Source organism: Crocodylus porosus, unplaced genomic scaffold, assembly GCF_001723895.1.
Source record: "Crocodylus porosus isolate Cpor-Errol unplaced genomic scaffold, CroPor_comp1, whole genome shotgun sequence".
NCBI lineage: Eukaryota > Metazoa > Chordata > Crocodylia > Crocodylidae > Crocodylus > Crocodylus porosus.
Genome location: NW_017728943.1, coordinates 130,450,658 through 130,464,049, shown reverse-complemented (window position 1 = coordinate 130,464,049; position 13,392 = coordinate 130,450,658). Strand labels below are relative to the sequence as shown.

The 13,392-nt window shown below is 40.7% G+C and overlaps 1 protein-coding gene across 3 annotated transcripts in view; it reads right to left on the bottom strand.

Annotated features, from left to right (window-relative positions):
• Nucleotides 1-2,176: 2,176 nt before the first annotated feature.
• The window catches only part of MAP3K5 (mitogen-activated protein kinase kinase kinase 5), a 148,126-nt gene continuing 136,910 nt past the window's right edge, over nucleotides 2,177-13,392 (bottom strand). For 2 of the 3 annotated variants that reach the window (XM_019550189.1, XM_019550190.1), the window contains 6 exons: nucleotides 13,278-13,383; nucleotides 11,774-12,017; nucleotides 8,395-8,507; nucleotides 6,492-6,604; nucleotides 3,686-3,762; nucleotides 2,177-2,893 (listed from right to left, as the gene is read on the bottom strand). In XM_019550189.1, the coding sequence (XP_019405734.1) occupies nucleotides 2,833-2,893; nucleotides 3,686-3,762; nucleotides 6,492-6,604; nucleotides 8,395-8,507; nucleotides 11,774-12,017; nucleotides 13,278-13,383 (714 nt within the window). In that variant the 3' untranslated portion in view covers nucleotides 2,177-2,832. Of the gene's footprint in view, nucleotides 2,894-3,685; nucleotides 3,784-6,491; nucleotides 6,605-8,394; nucleotides 8,508-11,773; nucleotides 12,018-13,277; nucleotides 13,384-13,392 lie in introns of all 3 variants that reach the window. The other variant, XR_002103746.1, reaches the window with a different exon arrangement.

Below are 13,392 nucleotides of genomic sequence, written 5' to 3'. Positions count from 1 at the left end.
CTACCTTTGGTAGTCCTTCCTCCACAGTCCTAGAGGTCTCCTTCAGCACAGAATCAAAGAAGTCCTCCTGGCAGAGGATGCTTTGGAGCCTTGCCACCTCCTGCAGCTCTCTTGCCTGCTCCCTAAGGGACACTACAAGGAGGCACTGCTCACATCACAGGTAGTCTCCCACCTGACTGTCACTGGAAGAAATCTGCAAGCTGTAGTCTCCACAGCACCAAACCAGGACCTGGGTGGAAGCTTCAACAGTGAGCAGTCCTTCCTGGACAGACACCTAATAGATGCAAACAGAGGCAGTGACGGTGGCTCTGGCATTGCAACATCCTTCAGCCATTTTTCTGCATCTCAGAGGAAGAACTGGTGCAGTGTATGGCCTCTCTATCTGCCCCAGCTCGGGAAATGCATTTCCTCCCTTCTCCTGGGGGGCCCAGAGAAGGAACCTCTGCAGGGCATCTAATGCAACCCAGGTGGGAGGTAGGAGCACCCCTGTCCAACCCATCCCCTACACATTCCCCTGCTGCCTCTCTTCCTGCCCGTCTTCCAAGCAGACTTTCTTTAGCAAACTAGCCTGTAAGCTGGTCTTTTTACTGCTCCTTGGTCCTGAAAGGTTCCTTTTTCCCTACTTCCTCTCACCAAGCTTAAAGGCTCCCCTTCAAAGAGGGGCAGGCAAACTTACTTGCAAAGTGCTTGCAAGCTGCTTGTCTTGTTTGCTACCCCTGTTTGCTCACTGTCCGCTTACATTTTAGACATGGCTTGCTGCATACGTAGCTGTATTTCAGTGATGCATGTTTATAGATCTTTTTGTAAAGTCCTCTGGACTAAAAACCACGTACAGAAGTATTTCACCAACTTGTTGCAGCACTAGCTTTCCCCCCTCAATATTATTTTATCCTCCCAACAATCTAGCTATAACATTGATTTATAAAAATATTATTGCATACCTACCAGGACAGCAATTTGTTACTTTATATTTAGAATAATTAGAGAAGTTATTTATTCTCTTTGAAGCATTCAAATTTACCAGCTAAGTCATATACCAACTATTAAAATGTTATGGGAAAAGTTTATTTCTAAACAGGTTATCCTATGTATCAGCTGCAAAGTTTCTTAAAACTTCCTTGTAATCGTGTAATATTAATGAATGTTATACACCACAACAGCCTAGGTGTAATATTGGTTAATATCACATGATATTATAGATCTACTAATAGACAATTAGATAAAGTATGAGATTTCCGGCACTTCTAAATGCCAATAGAAAAACAGTGTTCTTTTTCCACAGTTTATGGGAAAGAAGCCCAAGGAACTAAAAACCTGTCAATAGAAAGCAACATGCTGAAATTATTTTACATTTTACAAGTGGTAGCTGGGAATCTGGAAGTTCCCATCTCAATTTACTGTGGCTACTTACACATTGCATAAAATCAGCCAGAACATCCAGGAGTAATTCTGTCCTATGAAAATATGGAAACTGATAACATGAAGAAAAATATAGTGCTATGTCTATCAAGGTACAGCAAAGGTAATTTTAATATCACTAAGGTTTTGGGGGAATTAAAAAAGTATCACTGCTTTTACTTGAATCTAAGTCAACCCTGAATTTAAGACTACCTCCCACTACAGCAGGGACAGCAGTGGCTGGGGGAGGGGTGGGTTCAGATGGCTCCTTAACCCTCTGCTTCCCCTGCAGCCTTCCTGCCCCACCACCAACACCTACCACAGCCTCTGCCTCCTTACTGTCAGAGGGTGCTTGGGCTCTGTTCCCTCCTAGAACACAGCATGTGGAAGCTCAGCCCTTGCTGGGTCATGCAGCAGTGGCAGCACAGCTGATTGGGAGGGCAGAGGATGGAGTTTTCACGTGCTCTATGCCCAGGAGGGAATCCAGCTGGAGTTGGAGATGAGTTGTACCTGACAGGAAGGGGAGGGGGGGCTGCAGAGGCAAGCAGAGGAGGGGGACAGGGGGCAGGTGGCTGCTGCACCTCTGACTCTGGCTTTGTATATGAATATAAGACTAGGGGCATTTTCCCCCATGCTAATGGGGGACACCTTGTCTTAGATTTGAGTAAACACTCAGCCTAAAATTTTCCTTTTAGTTTTATCCCATTCCTCCTAGCTATTCCCTTATGCATTACAGTTTGAACTATTTAGAATCCTTTAAAATCAAGAAATTATCAAATTTTACTCTTAGATTTTCTTTATTTTTACCATGTATATCACAATAGATAGCTTTAGAACAAGCTAACATTACTATGGTTCAGGTGTATGCAACTGGTACAGTTCAGTAGTACATAAACAACTCTAAAACAAATGCACTGTAGAACTTAAGTTACCAAAAATAAACAATATTTAACTTTATGTCAGGCAGTAGGTAGAAACAATTATTTTTCGGTTCTGTACACAAAAGAAAAAATGTAAGCTTTACATTATGATTGAACGTATGCAGTTGGACTATAGAGTAAGGTATATTACAAGGAATGAACTTCAAAAATTGTCACATTTTGGTTTTGTTCCAGTGATGCACAATCACATAAAATCTGACATCAGGTTGGGGGGGAAGGTTGAAACTAATATATCTGCTTACTTTAAGATGCATTTTTAATTAAAGATTTTATTTTGGAAAAAAGCTGTGTAAAAACATTTAAAATAAAATAATATTGAAGGTTGTTTACAGGGATTGTAGGCATAAATGCAGTCAGGAAGCTGCAGTGTTTTTAACATTGGTAAACAAATACTGGATTAAAGTGCAACAGTCTCTCTGACAGAACACCTGCTCTGTGCCATAGAGGATTTCCTAATCTCTCCACAGAGAAGCAGAAACACACGTAGCCACCATCAGGCATGCTTCTCTCGGAAGTCAGTGATGGCCTTCCAGAGCGTACACAGCATCCCTCCTCTGGAAAAGAAAAACCACAAAGATACTTAGGTATTATGAAATGGTTCCCACTTCAAAACATTAGCTATCCTTTGATTTTTCTGCAGCAGTACTAATAAGTTTCATTCCACTCAAAGACGGCGAAAAACCAAAATCAAAGTACTAAAATACAATTAAAAATAATTAAAAAGTAAATTCCTAAAAAATATTCTTGTTGATTTTATAAAGCAATCCCTCACTAACAATACACTGTAATGCACTAACTGTCCATATTTTAACTTTTAGCTGAAATGATAATCAGGGGCAAAAACTTTTGGTTTAGTTACAGGTACCATTTTTATTTAAATATGTTCCTGTAATGATAAACTGCCTTTGGTGTGGTTATGCAGCAGTTTAGTTACATTGCAGCTGTATGAGTTTACACCGTTTTCAGAAAGATTCTGTAATTTACTATTCTCAAAACGTTACATATTTTCTATGTATAATATTTGCTTATACAAAAGCAAGTATTCAGAGAACATCTCAAGGCAATATGTTGCTGCTTTACTGCGCAAGATACATTTTCATAAAACAAATCAAACTAAGACATTTAAAAAAAAAATAAACTTTTAAAAAAGTGTGCTAGTACATTGTCAAAGAGTGCCTCAGTGACTTCAGTAATCCTGAATATTGTTTATTAGATTTTATAGTATTCTTTTAATGCAAGTAGACCTTCAGAATATCAGTTACAATGTGCCAAGAGCTATATTAAGCAAAATAACTACTATATTTCAGCAGTTTGCAATTAATTTTAATAAATAGAATGGGGAGTACCTCAGTCTCAGGCTTTTCAGATCATCTCGTGTAACATAGCAGCGAACATCCGTTAGTGTATAGTTTTCTGCCAAGAACTAAAAAGAACAAGGTCCTTGCTGAAAGTTTCATCAGGAATATCAATTTATTTTCTGTCACAATGTTTACCTCAGGCATTTTAAAACCCAAGTTTTGAATTTAGAGTGAATAAAGGATTCGACCAAACTCTGGTATCTGTATTGCTTGATACGTTTAATGTTATTGCTTGGTTTATATAAGTACCATATTTACACAAATCCAATCCACATGGGAGAAAAAGCCTTGTTTTGGATTTGAGTACTGGCCTGGGGCAGACAGCAGCTCATCTCAGGCTTTGGTCCCAGACTCAGGTTTGAAGCTGAAGCTGAAGCTGAGCTGCCACCTGCCCTGGGCCAGAGCAGCCCATTTTGTAGGGGAGGGGACAGCCCCTGTGGCTGAGGAGTGCAGGGGAGACAGCAGGGTGGTGGGGGGAACCTGCAGCCTGCCTTTCTATGCCTGCATCTGCTAGGCTGACCATCCTGTTTTAAAACCCTTTGTCCCCCCCCTGTTTCTGCATGAGGAACGGACTGCATAAAGTCCTGTTTTCAGTTAATTGGTAGAAATACATGCCAATCATTTGTCCTCACAATTCTATTAGCTGTGCCTAGAGGTAGGGTGGTGCACAGCCAGGAGGAGCAGGGCTCCAGCCAGAGAGGGAAGGAGGGAAGAGAGAGAAGAGCCATGGCTGCAGTGCAGGTGCAGGCACAGCAAGAACGGAGGCACTGCTGTGTGCCTGAGCATCTTGACCCTGGGTAGGCCCGGGCCCTGCAGCTCAGCTGCCAGAGCCAGGCAGCTGATCTGCAAGTGCCCCGCCCCTTGCGCTGCCACAAGATAATGGTTTTGAGAGCAGGCAGTGAAGCGCTGCATTTGTATCTGCTGGAATGCCGGTGGGACTGGAAAGAGGCTCTTGTCACCGTCTTCGCACCCACAAAGCAGCCCGGTGAGTCTGAGGTGTCCTGCTGTATGGGGTGGCAAGGCTTTGAGCAGAGGGACCTCTGAGCTCCTGGGCCAGCTCACTAAGCCATTGTCTCTCCTCCGGGACAGGCAAGCCTTTCTGTCTCCTGGGGAAGAAAGGGTCCCACTGGCTGTACTGCCACAGGCATCCAATGCTCTGGGCAGATTTCCAGGCACCAAGTGTATAATAATTACTTTTTATTAATTTGGTACTCATGAACAAAATTGCTATTGTCTGCGTTCAATGTCATTAAAAGTGCAAAGTAAAAGAGAATTAATATTTTATTATAAAAGTCAGCAATAAGCCAAGGCCGGTAGTATTTTCCCCATTGTTTTGTGGTGGCCTTGCCCCTTGCTACTGATTGGCTAAGAGGCCTGGTGGCACCACCCCTCACTGCTGATTGGCCAAAATGGCAGATCCGCCCTTCACTACTGATTGGCCAAGGGGCAAGTGGTCCCACCCCTCACAAAGAGGATTTTCTGTATTCTGGGGATGCGTCGGTGGTCACCCTAAGGCTGTTACTCCACCTCCCTCCCCCCTTACCTCTGTTCCAGCTCTAGTTCCTCGAGCCCCAACCTGGCTGGACTGGGAGGTGCCACTGCTTTTCCCTGGCTGGGCTGGGGCCACTGCTGCTGCCAGCTGCCCCAGAGAAGCAGAGCTGCAGCAGAAGGTAAGGGAGGGGTGGACAAGGAGCAGGGGGCAGGCCGCAGGGGGTAGGGGAGGCAGGCAGCAAGGGGACAAGCATGGGGCAGGGATCTGACCCCTGGCACCTCAACACTGCTTTCCCTGCCACAGCAGTACAGGGGATGAATTTAAGGTGACCTCCCCACCCCAAAATTAGATTCTATAAATGGGAAATTATAATAAATATATAATTTTGCATGTATAGAATCAAATTACTTGGGGGAGAGGGTTCTCTTAAAATTCAAGGAGGTGTCTTGTGTTTAGGTAAATATGGTATATTTTGTCCACTTTATTTATCATTTTTTAACACAATATAAAGTGCCTAATCTTTATATAGGATGTGGTTTATCTGCAGGGTACATTTACATTTTATAGTTACTCAGCTTTTATGTTTTAACTGGCATTTTAATAGACTTCACTAATTTCTTCGTTATCTGAGACATTAATGAATCATCTCCAGTGCTCTTTAGTAACCAGTATAAGAATAATTTCAGAGGGGAAACAGAAACAGAGAGGTTGACACTGTTGTTTTCAAAGGTGGCCCCTTCAGTTTCTGGGTACCTAACTTTAAGATACCTTGCAATGCAACTCTCACACATGTTAAGCATTCGCATCTCACTGAAGCCAGCTGAAATTGTGAGCTAACAGCACTTCTGATTCTAATTCTTCACTGCAAAGCAGGTATTCATTTTTGCAGCACGATTGCAGTCTCAATGTAAAATCACAGTGGAATCACAGCAGAGACCAAGCAAAGGTAATTTATTACCTCGAGGTTGAGGTCAAACTGTACTCTGAATCTGATGCTTAAGTTTAGCTGGAGGCCAGGGGCTTATGGCATTCAAAACAAGGTTGAAAAATGGTGAACTTAAGCAATGTTTTTCTTTCCTAGTGTGACAAATGCAATTGTGCCTTAGCTAGAGAGATGAATTACTACCCAAAGACTGTTTTTTATCATACTCTTTGTGTTCTTACCCTTTTCCCACCCTTACACATGATCACATCTCCTTCAAAAATTGTTAAAATAATTCCAGGGTTTTTTTTTTTCTAAGTCCTATGAAAGCTAACACATTGCTGCCACATCATAAACTGAATAGAAAATACAATTCCTACCCTGTTGATAGTGTCTTCATCTGCTCCATAAACTCTTAGCCAGTTTATAAGATCAGGGTCCTCAGACCCTGTGCCAGACAGATTAAGATGAGCAACAGACAATCCAGGAATATCTAGATCAAAATTTTGAGAAAAGATTAGGTATTTCAAAAGTGTTTGGATTTTTGCTTTTTTTTTTTTTAAACCTCCGGAAATATTGTCTTCAGTGATCCCATTCTGTCTACAAAAATCTGTCCCATGCTACCCTAATTGCTAACACCACTCAGATCAAATCCTGCACCATTTATTTAGGCCTTTATCTACACACAATTCTTATCTCAATTTAACTTATTTTTCTACTAAAAAGTAGTTAAAAAGCAGTACAAGCCCTAGTGTACATGTTTTTAGCAAAAGAAGTCCTATAGCAAGACATCCGATTCCTTTTCCAGAGAAGATAAATAGGCCAGTACACTATACCATCTATATTTCAGCATGACTGCGTCTGGGCTGGGTGGTTCTTCCAATTTAACTAAGCCATATAGCTAAAGCTGTGCAACTGGTGTGTGCAAACAATGCCTTAGACATGACCTATACTAATTTCAATAAAACTTTACCTAAGTAAGGCTGCAGGAGTAGGATCTGTGCCATTTTTATAATACTAATTTTTCAAGGGTTTCTATTTTGTTATAAAATGGATCCCATGGTAACATATGCAAGAACCACCACCCCTGCTAAAAATAAGATTTGTAATCTTACAGCTTGTTCAGTAGTATCTCTCTCTCTCTCTCTTTCCTCCATCTCTCTCAAATATGGCCACTTTCCCACTAAGTCCTTTTCTCAGGCTTCCATTTTTCCTTTCCTCAATGCCCATTTGATGAACATACTGTTTTACGACTACATAGAAAGGGATTCTTCAGTCTTGTAGAATCAGCCAGTAACTTTACTGCTACACTCACTGCTCCTTTTCCTAGGAAAATGTATAACTTTATCAATTCATATGTTGCAGCCTCATATACAGGGTGAAATTCTGGCCTCATTGAAGCCAGGGACAAAACTCCCATTAAGTTCACAGGGCTAGGATTTCACCCACACTAGATAAATATCATGTACCTAATAAAAAAATTAGAATTCTGGTTTGTCACCTCTAAGACCACCAAATTCTCTGTTCACCAAATAGCTGTTATTAGTGTGTTCCCAGTTTGTCTGAGGACCAGCCACTGACAACCTGTCTCTCCGACTTCTTATATCAATTCCAGCATTTTCAGCTTTTGCCTGTAAGAGACTACGGGCAGCCCCTGCTTAACACTGTTTTGCTTAGCATTATTTTGCTATAACGCTCATTTAAAATTGATACCCGATTTCACTTAGCACTCAGGGAGTTTCGTTATAATGCTCACGGTCACAGTCTTGGGTCATTAAAAACAACTGCATTGTCATCTTGGGTCATCAAATACTTTTGGTTTTGCTTAACGCTCGTTTCGCTTAATGCTCGTTTTTTCAGGAACCAATTAAGAACGCTAAGCAGGGGTTGCCTGTACACACAATTCTGCAACTTCATTTCACATAACAAGCTTTAAGGCATATTTATAAATTTTTAATACGACAATTAGAATAGTTTGTTAACTCAGTGAACATACATATATGCAGTGCAACTAAGTCAGTGAAATTTGGAAAAGAACACTTAAAATTAAAGAAATCAAGCAAGGTAAGAGCCCCGCGTACTCCCATAACGTATAACCCAAAGAAACAAATTTATCTCGATTGCATGTGGTCTTACTTCAAATCAGAGCCCCCTGTGAGAAGCACGGTAAAAAGCCTGTTCTGACACAGGGGCAGCAACATTTTAATATCTTGATTCCTACATTCTTTGTATTTAGTTGCTGTATAAGCCAGTTCCTTTTGAAATCTCTACTCAGACAGTTACCTATTGGCTGTGACTTTAGCTTCAAGTTTTTGATCTCTTGATTCCTTTCTTCTATAGCTTGTTGTAAAAGGACTTGGAATTCTCTCTCCTTCTGAACTAACTCTTCCAGCAGCCTGCAGAGAAAAGGCAGCAGAGATTTTCTTAATTTAAGGTTGAGTTCAGAGGGAAGCCAATATCAAACTAGTTGCACTGGAAACTAGGATCACTAATAGTGATATCTGAAATATCCATAACTAATTATGAAACTTAAGTGACAAAAGACTTTTCCACCCTTTGCTAGTACATTGGTTAAAAATTTATAATAGGAATGTAACTATAATACATAGCTCTTAAAGCTGCAGCATTTCAGTAAAACTAGCTTTCAACATTTATACTAAACAGAAGTTTCACAGTAACTTTCACTATAGCTTTCAAACTCAGATCGCTCCTAAAGAAAAAAATAAAACAGCCAGGAGGAAGTGATGTGGAGGGTCAAGGGTCAAAGCCAAGAAAGGACACCAGGCTTGCTGAGACTGAAACATAAACCTTTATAGGGCATACAACAAGGTATACCCAACTCCAAAAGGAGTCTGTGAAGAAAGTAATCATAGAGGCAGACACAGGAGGTCAGGAAGTATAGTGGGAATATGGTGATGTCTATAATTTTGGAAGTGATGGCAAGTCTAGCCTGACTCCATTCCTGCACTCAGAGTGCAAAGCCTAGTATTGGGCCCTGAAGTGGGAAGATGAGGAACAAACTTTTTAAATCCTCTCCTAAAACCTAGAGGATTAGGACTTTAGGTTTAGGGTTTAGTTTAAAGAGGTCTTTAGTAGCTGACTTCATGACATTTGTAAGCACACATATTATGTTATAATTAAGTGCTGAAAGTCAAATGGAGCTTCTGTATAATCTCTTTTCATATTGCAGCAAAAAGGAAAATAAAACTATTCAAAGGCAACAGAGCTTAAATTGATAAAAAGAAATAACTCCATCGAAATGCAGAATTTAAATATGAAAATTATTGCCGCTATTTATTATTTCCATACTTTCTTGCACATAACACACCCTGTGTATAGTACACACCTTGATTTTCAAGGGGAGCCTGAAGGAAAAAAGAAGATTTTTGATTGAGGTAAGTAAGCTACAGCAGCTAGGGAGCTAAGCCTGCTGCCAGCCCCATGCACCAGGTGGGCCTGCAAACCAACTTGGCACATTGGATCCAGGACTGCATGCTGGGTCTGATCCTATGTACCAGTTGGAGAGCCAGATTTTGGGTCTGAACCAGGGTACCGAGTCTGGGCTCAGAACCCACATGCAACATCCAACCCAATGTGGTGGCTCCAGAGCTGCATGCCAGCTGTGAACCTAGTAGGCAACCCTGGAGCTAGCACATGGTCCTGACTTGTAGCACCAGGTCTCACCAGGCACGCAGTCTTGGACTTGGCACACCGGGTTTGAACTGGCATGAGGCTCCAGAGCCAGTGTGTGGGGTTGGCCCTGCCATGACAGGTCAGGAGCTGTATGCTGGATCGAACTTGGACCCTTGCATCCAGCCGCAGACCAACCCCACATGCTGGCCTGATCTGGTAGGAAGCCCCTTCCCAGTCTGCACAGGTCTGTAAATTTGGGGAGGGTGGGGCAAGGGAGTTGTGATAGAACTGTTAATTGCCATGGCTCCCAAAGCTACAGCAATTAATGCTCTCACTGCCCAGTCTCCCACCCCCTGCCAAATTTCTGGAACTGTGGAAATTCCTTTTCCACACATATAATGCACACCCTAGTTTTCCCCAGCTGGCTTTAGGTGAAAAGATGTAGGTTATATGCAAGAAAATAAGGTACATCAGTGTGGCATACACTTATGTCTTACAGTAGCTAAGATGTAAAGAAATATACATTTTATGCTATCTTTACAACCAACCTCTGGTGCTTAGAAAAAATGTCCCCTCTGAATAAATTAGAGCATTATCATGATTTTACAACTCAAGTTGATACAGAACGATGGATAATATGGACCATTGTTCTTTTCTTATATGATGATTACTTTTTCTACCTCCTCACTGTACATACAATTTATTCTTCACCCATTTTTCTGCATTGAAATATATATCGATGACCACTTAAGCAGTCAATTACTTTCTACCCTGAAAATGCCAGCTGCATGCTGCTTATACTAACAAAGCTTAAAGTAATGCAATTATCCATGTTATTAAGATACATTTTCCCTGGAACTTATGACAGGTGGTATTTTGGTATCTAATTCTGACCAAAGGTTGTTGTTTCCACATAAAAGAAGAGAAAATATGGTGTTCAAGGCTCATTAAAAAAATTAAAAGCACAAAACTGTTAGAATTGAATAGATCATTTACCTCCTCGTAGAGTGAAGGGATTAAAGCTTTATATATACAACATATTTGCTTATGCTGCCACTCCTCATAAACCTGGGCAATAAAGTTTGACTGGCTACAATGGCTCTTTTATTTCTTTACTGACTAGACGTTTGGGTGGGGGTGAACACTGTGCCAGCAACTTCGAAGTATATTGTTTTTTGCATTTCTCAAAATGTCCATTTAGGGAAAGCTGATTACTTTAAGTTGTAATAAATACTCAAACTCTATTTATGCTCCAAGAAAATAGTGCAGAACTGTTCTCCCAACCTGTAATTGAGCCAAATTACACTGAGTTTTTTTTATGCATTTGGAAAGCATAATCATCTAACATTTTAATTTAAGTACAAGAACTAAGAATAATCCAGCACAATAATATATAAACAACTATAAATATGTAGGCATATTTTGCAAGTAGTCTAGAAATCTGTATATTGGATCCTACTTATTTTTTAAACATGAAAGCCTTTCTGGTCTCCATCTTTCTCTGACAGACCAAATATATTTTATAACAATTCAGCTGTAGGGCTTGATTTTGTATTGATGCTGTAGTGAGTTCTCCATGCAGAACAAGAACAATGACCAAACCAGGCACAGTTCAGTTGTGCAGTGCAGCTGTTTAATAGCTTGGATTTTTTCTCTGGGACTAACAATAGAAAAGAATAGTAAGTTCTGTGTCTATGAAAACAAAATGTGTAGTCCCTTAACCATGAACCAGAAAGGCAGAAACAGCAGGACTTTGGCAACTGGATTGATACAGTAAGTTTAAAAGAAGGGAGCACACCTGAAAACATTCATTCATTTTTCATGTATTATATGGCAGTAACTAAGAGTAAGATAAATTTTATGGGTTTAACGCATGTAAAGTCATAAATGACTTGTTATAGTCAATTATGTAAGCCATAAAAGGTATTCTGGGATATCTGAATACTTTAATATCCTGAAGTAACTTTTTAAGAATGAAACAAATGCAATGACCATTATAAATACTCTGGTCCTTGGAAGTTAAACTTACCTATTTGTTTCTAATTTTAGCCGCCCTAATTGCACATTCAGTGATCTATGAGCAGCCTGGGAATCATGGGATACTGTTGAACTGAGTGTGCTCACACCTGAGGTAGCTATGGCATCTTCCATGCCAATGCAAGGCCGTTGAATAGTTTGACTGTGTGGACGTTCATCATGATCTTCATCCACTTCTATGTCATCCTGATCTGCAGTATCACTTTCAGAGGCAAGACTAAAATGTGGCCTTAGTTCTATTAGAAACACAATATTTATTATTAATACTCCACAATAATAAAGTCTTAATCGTAGATCATCCCACAGCTTTAAGCCATACTTGAAGCATCTGTAGAAAAAGATTAAAATTGTTTTTCCAAAGGCTTTAAGAGCTCAAAAACTTCTTCAATGGCCTTTTGAATATCATTTGGCTTATGCTATTCACTTATAGGTTTCCAGCCAGTAAAAATTTGCTCTAAAAGGATCCAGATTTTCCCCCCCACAAACAAAGCAGAACTCCTTTGAGATGCTCCATAGAGCTACATAAAGCAAACAGTTAAGGAGCAATGTTTGTTCAAAGCCTGCAATACACCCAACGTGCATTTATTTAGGATAGTGATTCCCAAACTTTTTGGGCTGGTACACCACTGTCAACCAGCAAACTTTCTGAACGACTACCACATACCTGATCATCAACTGTTTAATTAAAAACACTATGAATGTCTGCTGTGCCTGATGTAAATGTGTGCAGTAGGTCCTGCAGAGGGGAGCAGGGGTGCAGGAGACAGAGTGAGTGGGGTGCCAGAACGTAGGCACAGGCATGGAGGGCCAGCTGGCAGGGGGGCACATGGCTGGGGACAGGCATAGGCATGCGAAGAGAAGGAGCAAGGGGCAGGGGCTAGCCTCTCACCCCTCACTGCTGCTTTCCCAGCCACAGCCATGTGTGAGGACAAATTGAAGATGGCCTTCCACTAATTAGGTACTATACATAGAAAATTATACCAAATTTATGAATTTTTCATGTATCAAATCTAATTATTGGGGGGTCATCTTAAATTCAAAGTTGTCTTGGATTTGAATAAATACAGTAGCTGTAGCAATTGTGCATAGTAGATTGACTTGTACAGGAGTTTTTTGCCACATGTTGGGCAGCCCAAAGCCTGTTCCTTGTAATGCTTTGGAGCTTGAGGGTTGCCAAGTTCTTTTGAGCCCCCTTTATCACTCAAGAATGGGTGCTAAGCACCTGGAAAATCTGGTCCTAGAAATAGACAAGTATCCAATTATTAGTCATCATGTTGTAACATCCTGCTTTACATATCCCAGAAAGATGCAATCCAGAACACCTTGGGCAGCTGACCTGCAAATATTTGATTTGTGACTTAGCTAACGAATGCATCAAAAACACTGTAGAAGGTCAGGACAGGTTTCAAAAGCTTTAGCTATGATCATGATGATCATAGCTATGAAACATTTAAGAGATCAGATATTAAATGTTTGCTGACCAAAGAGTAACTCACCTGGGACCAAAATAGTAATAGCAGTCTGCACAGCTTTTCGAATTATGTTGTCTAATGCAAACATCCAGTGTGGTTTAATGTTGTGATTTCGGAGAACTTTATTGACCTGTAACAG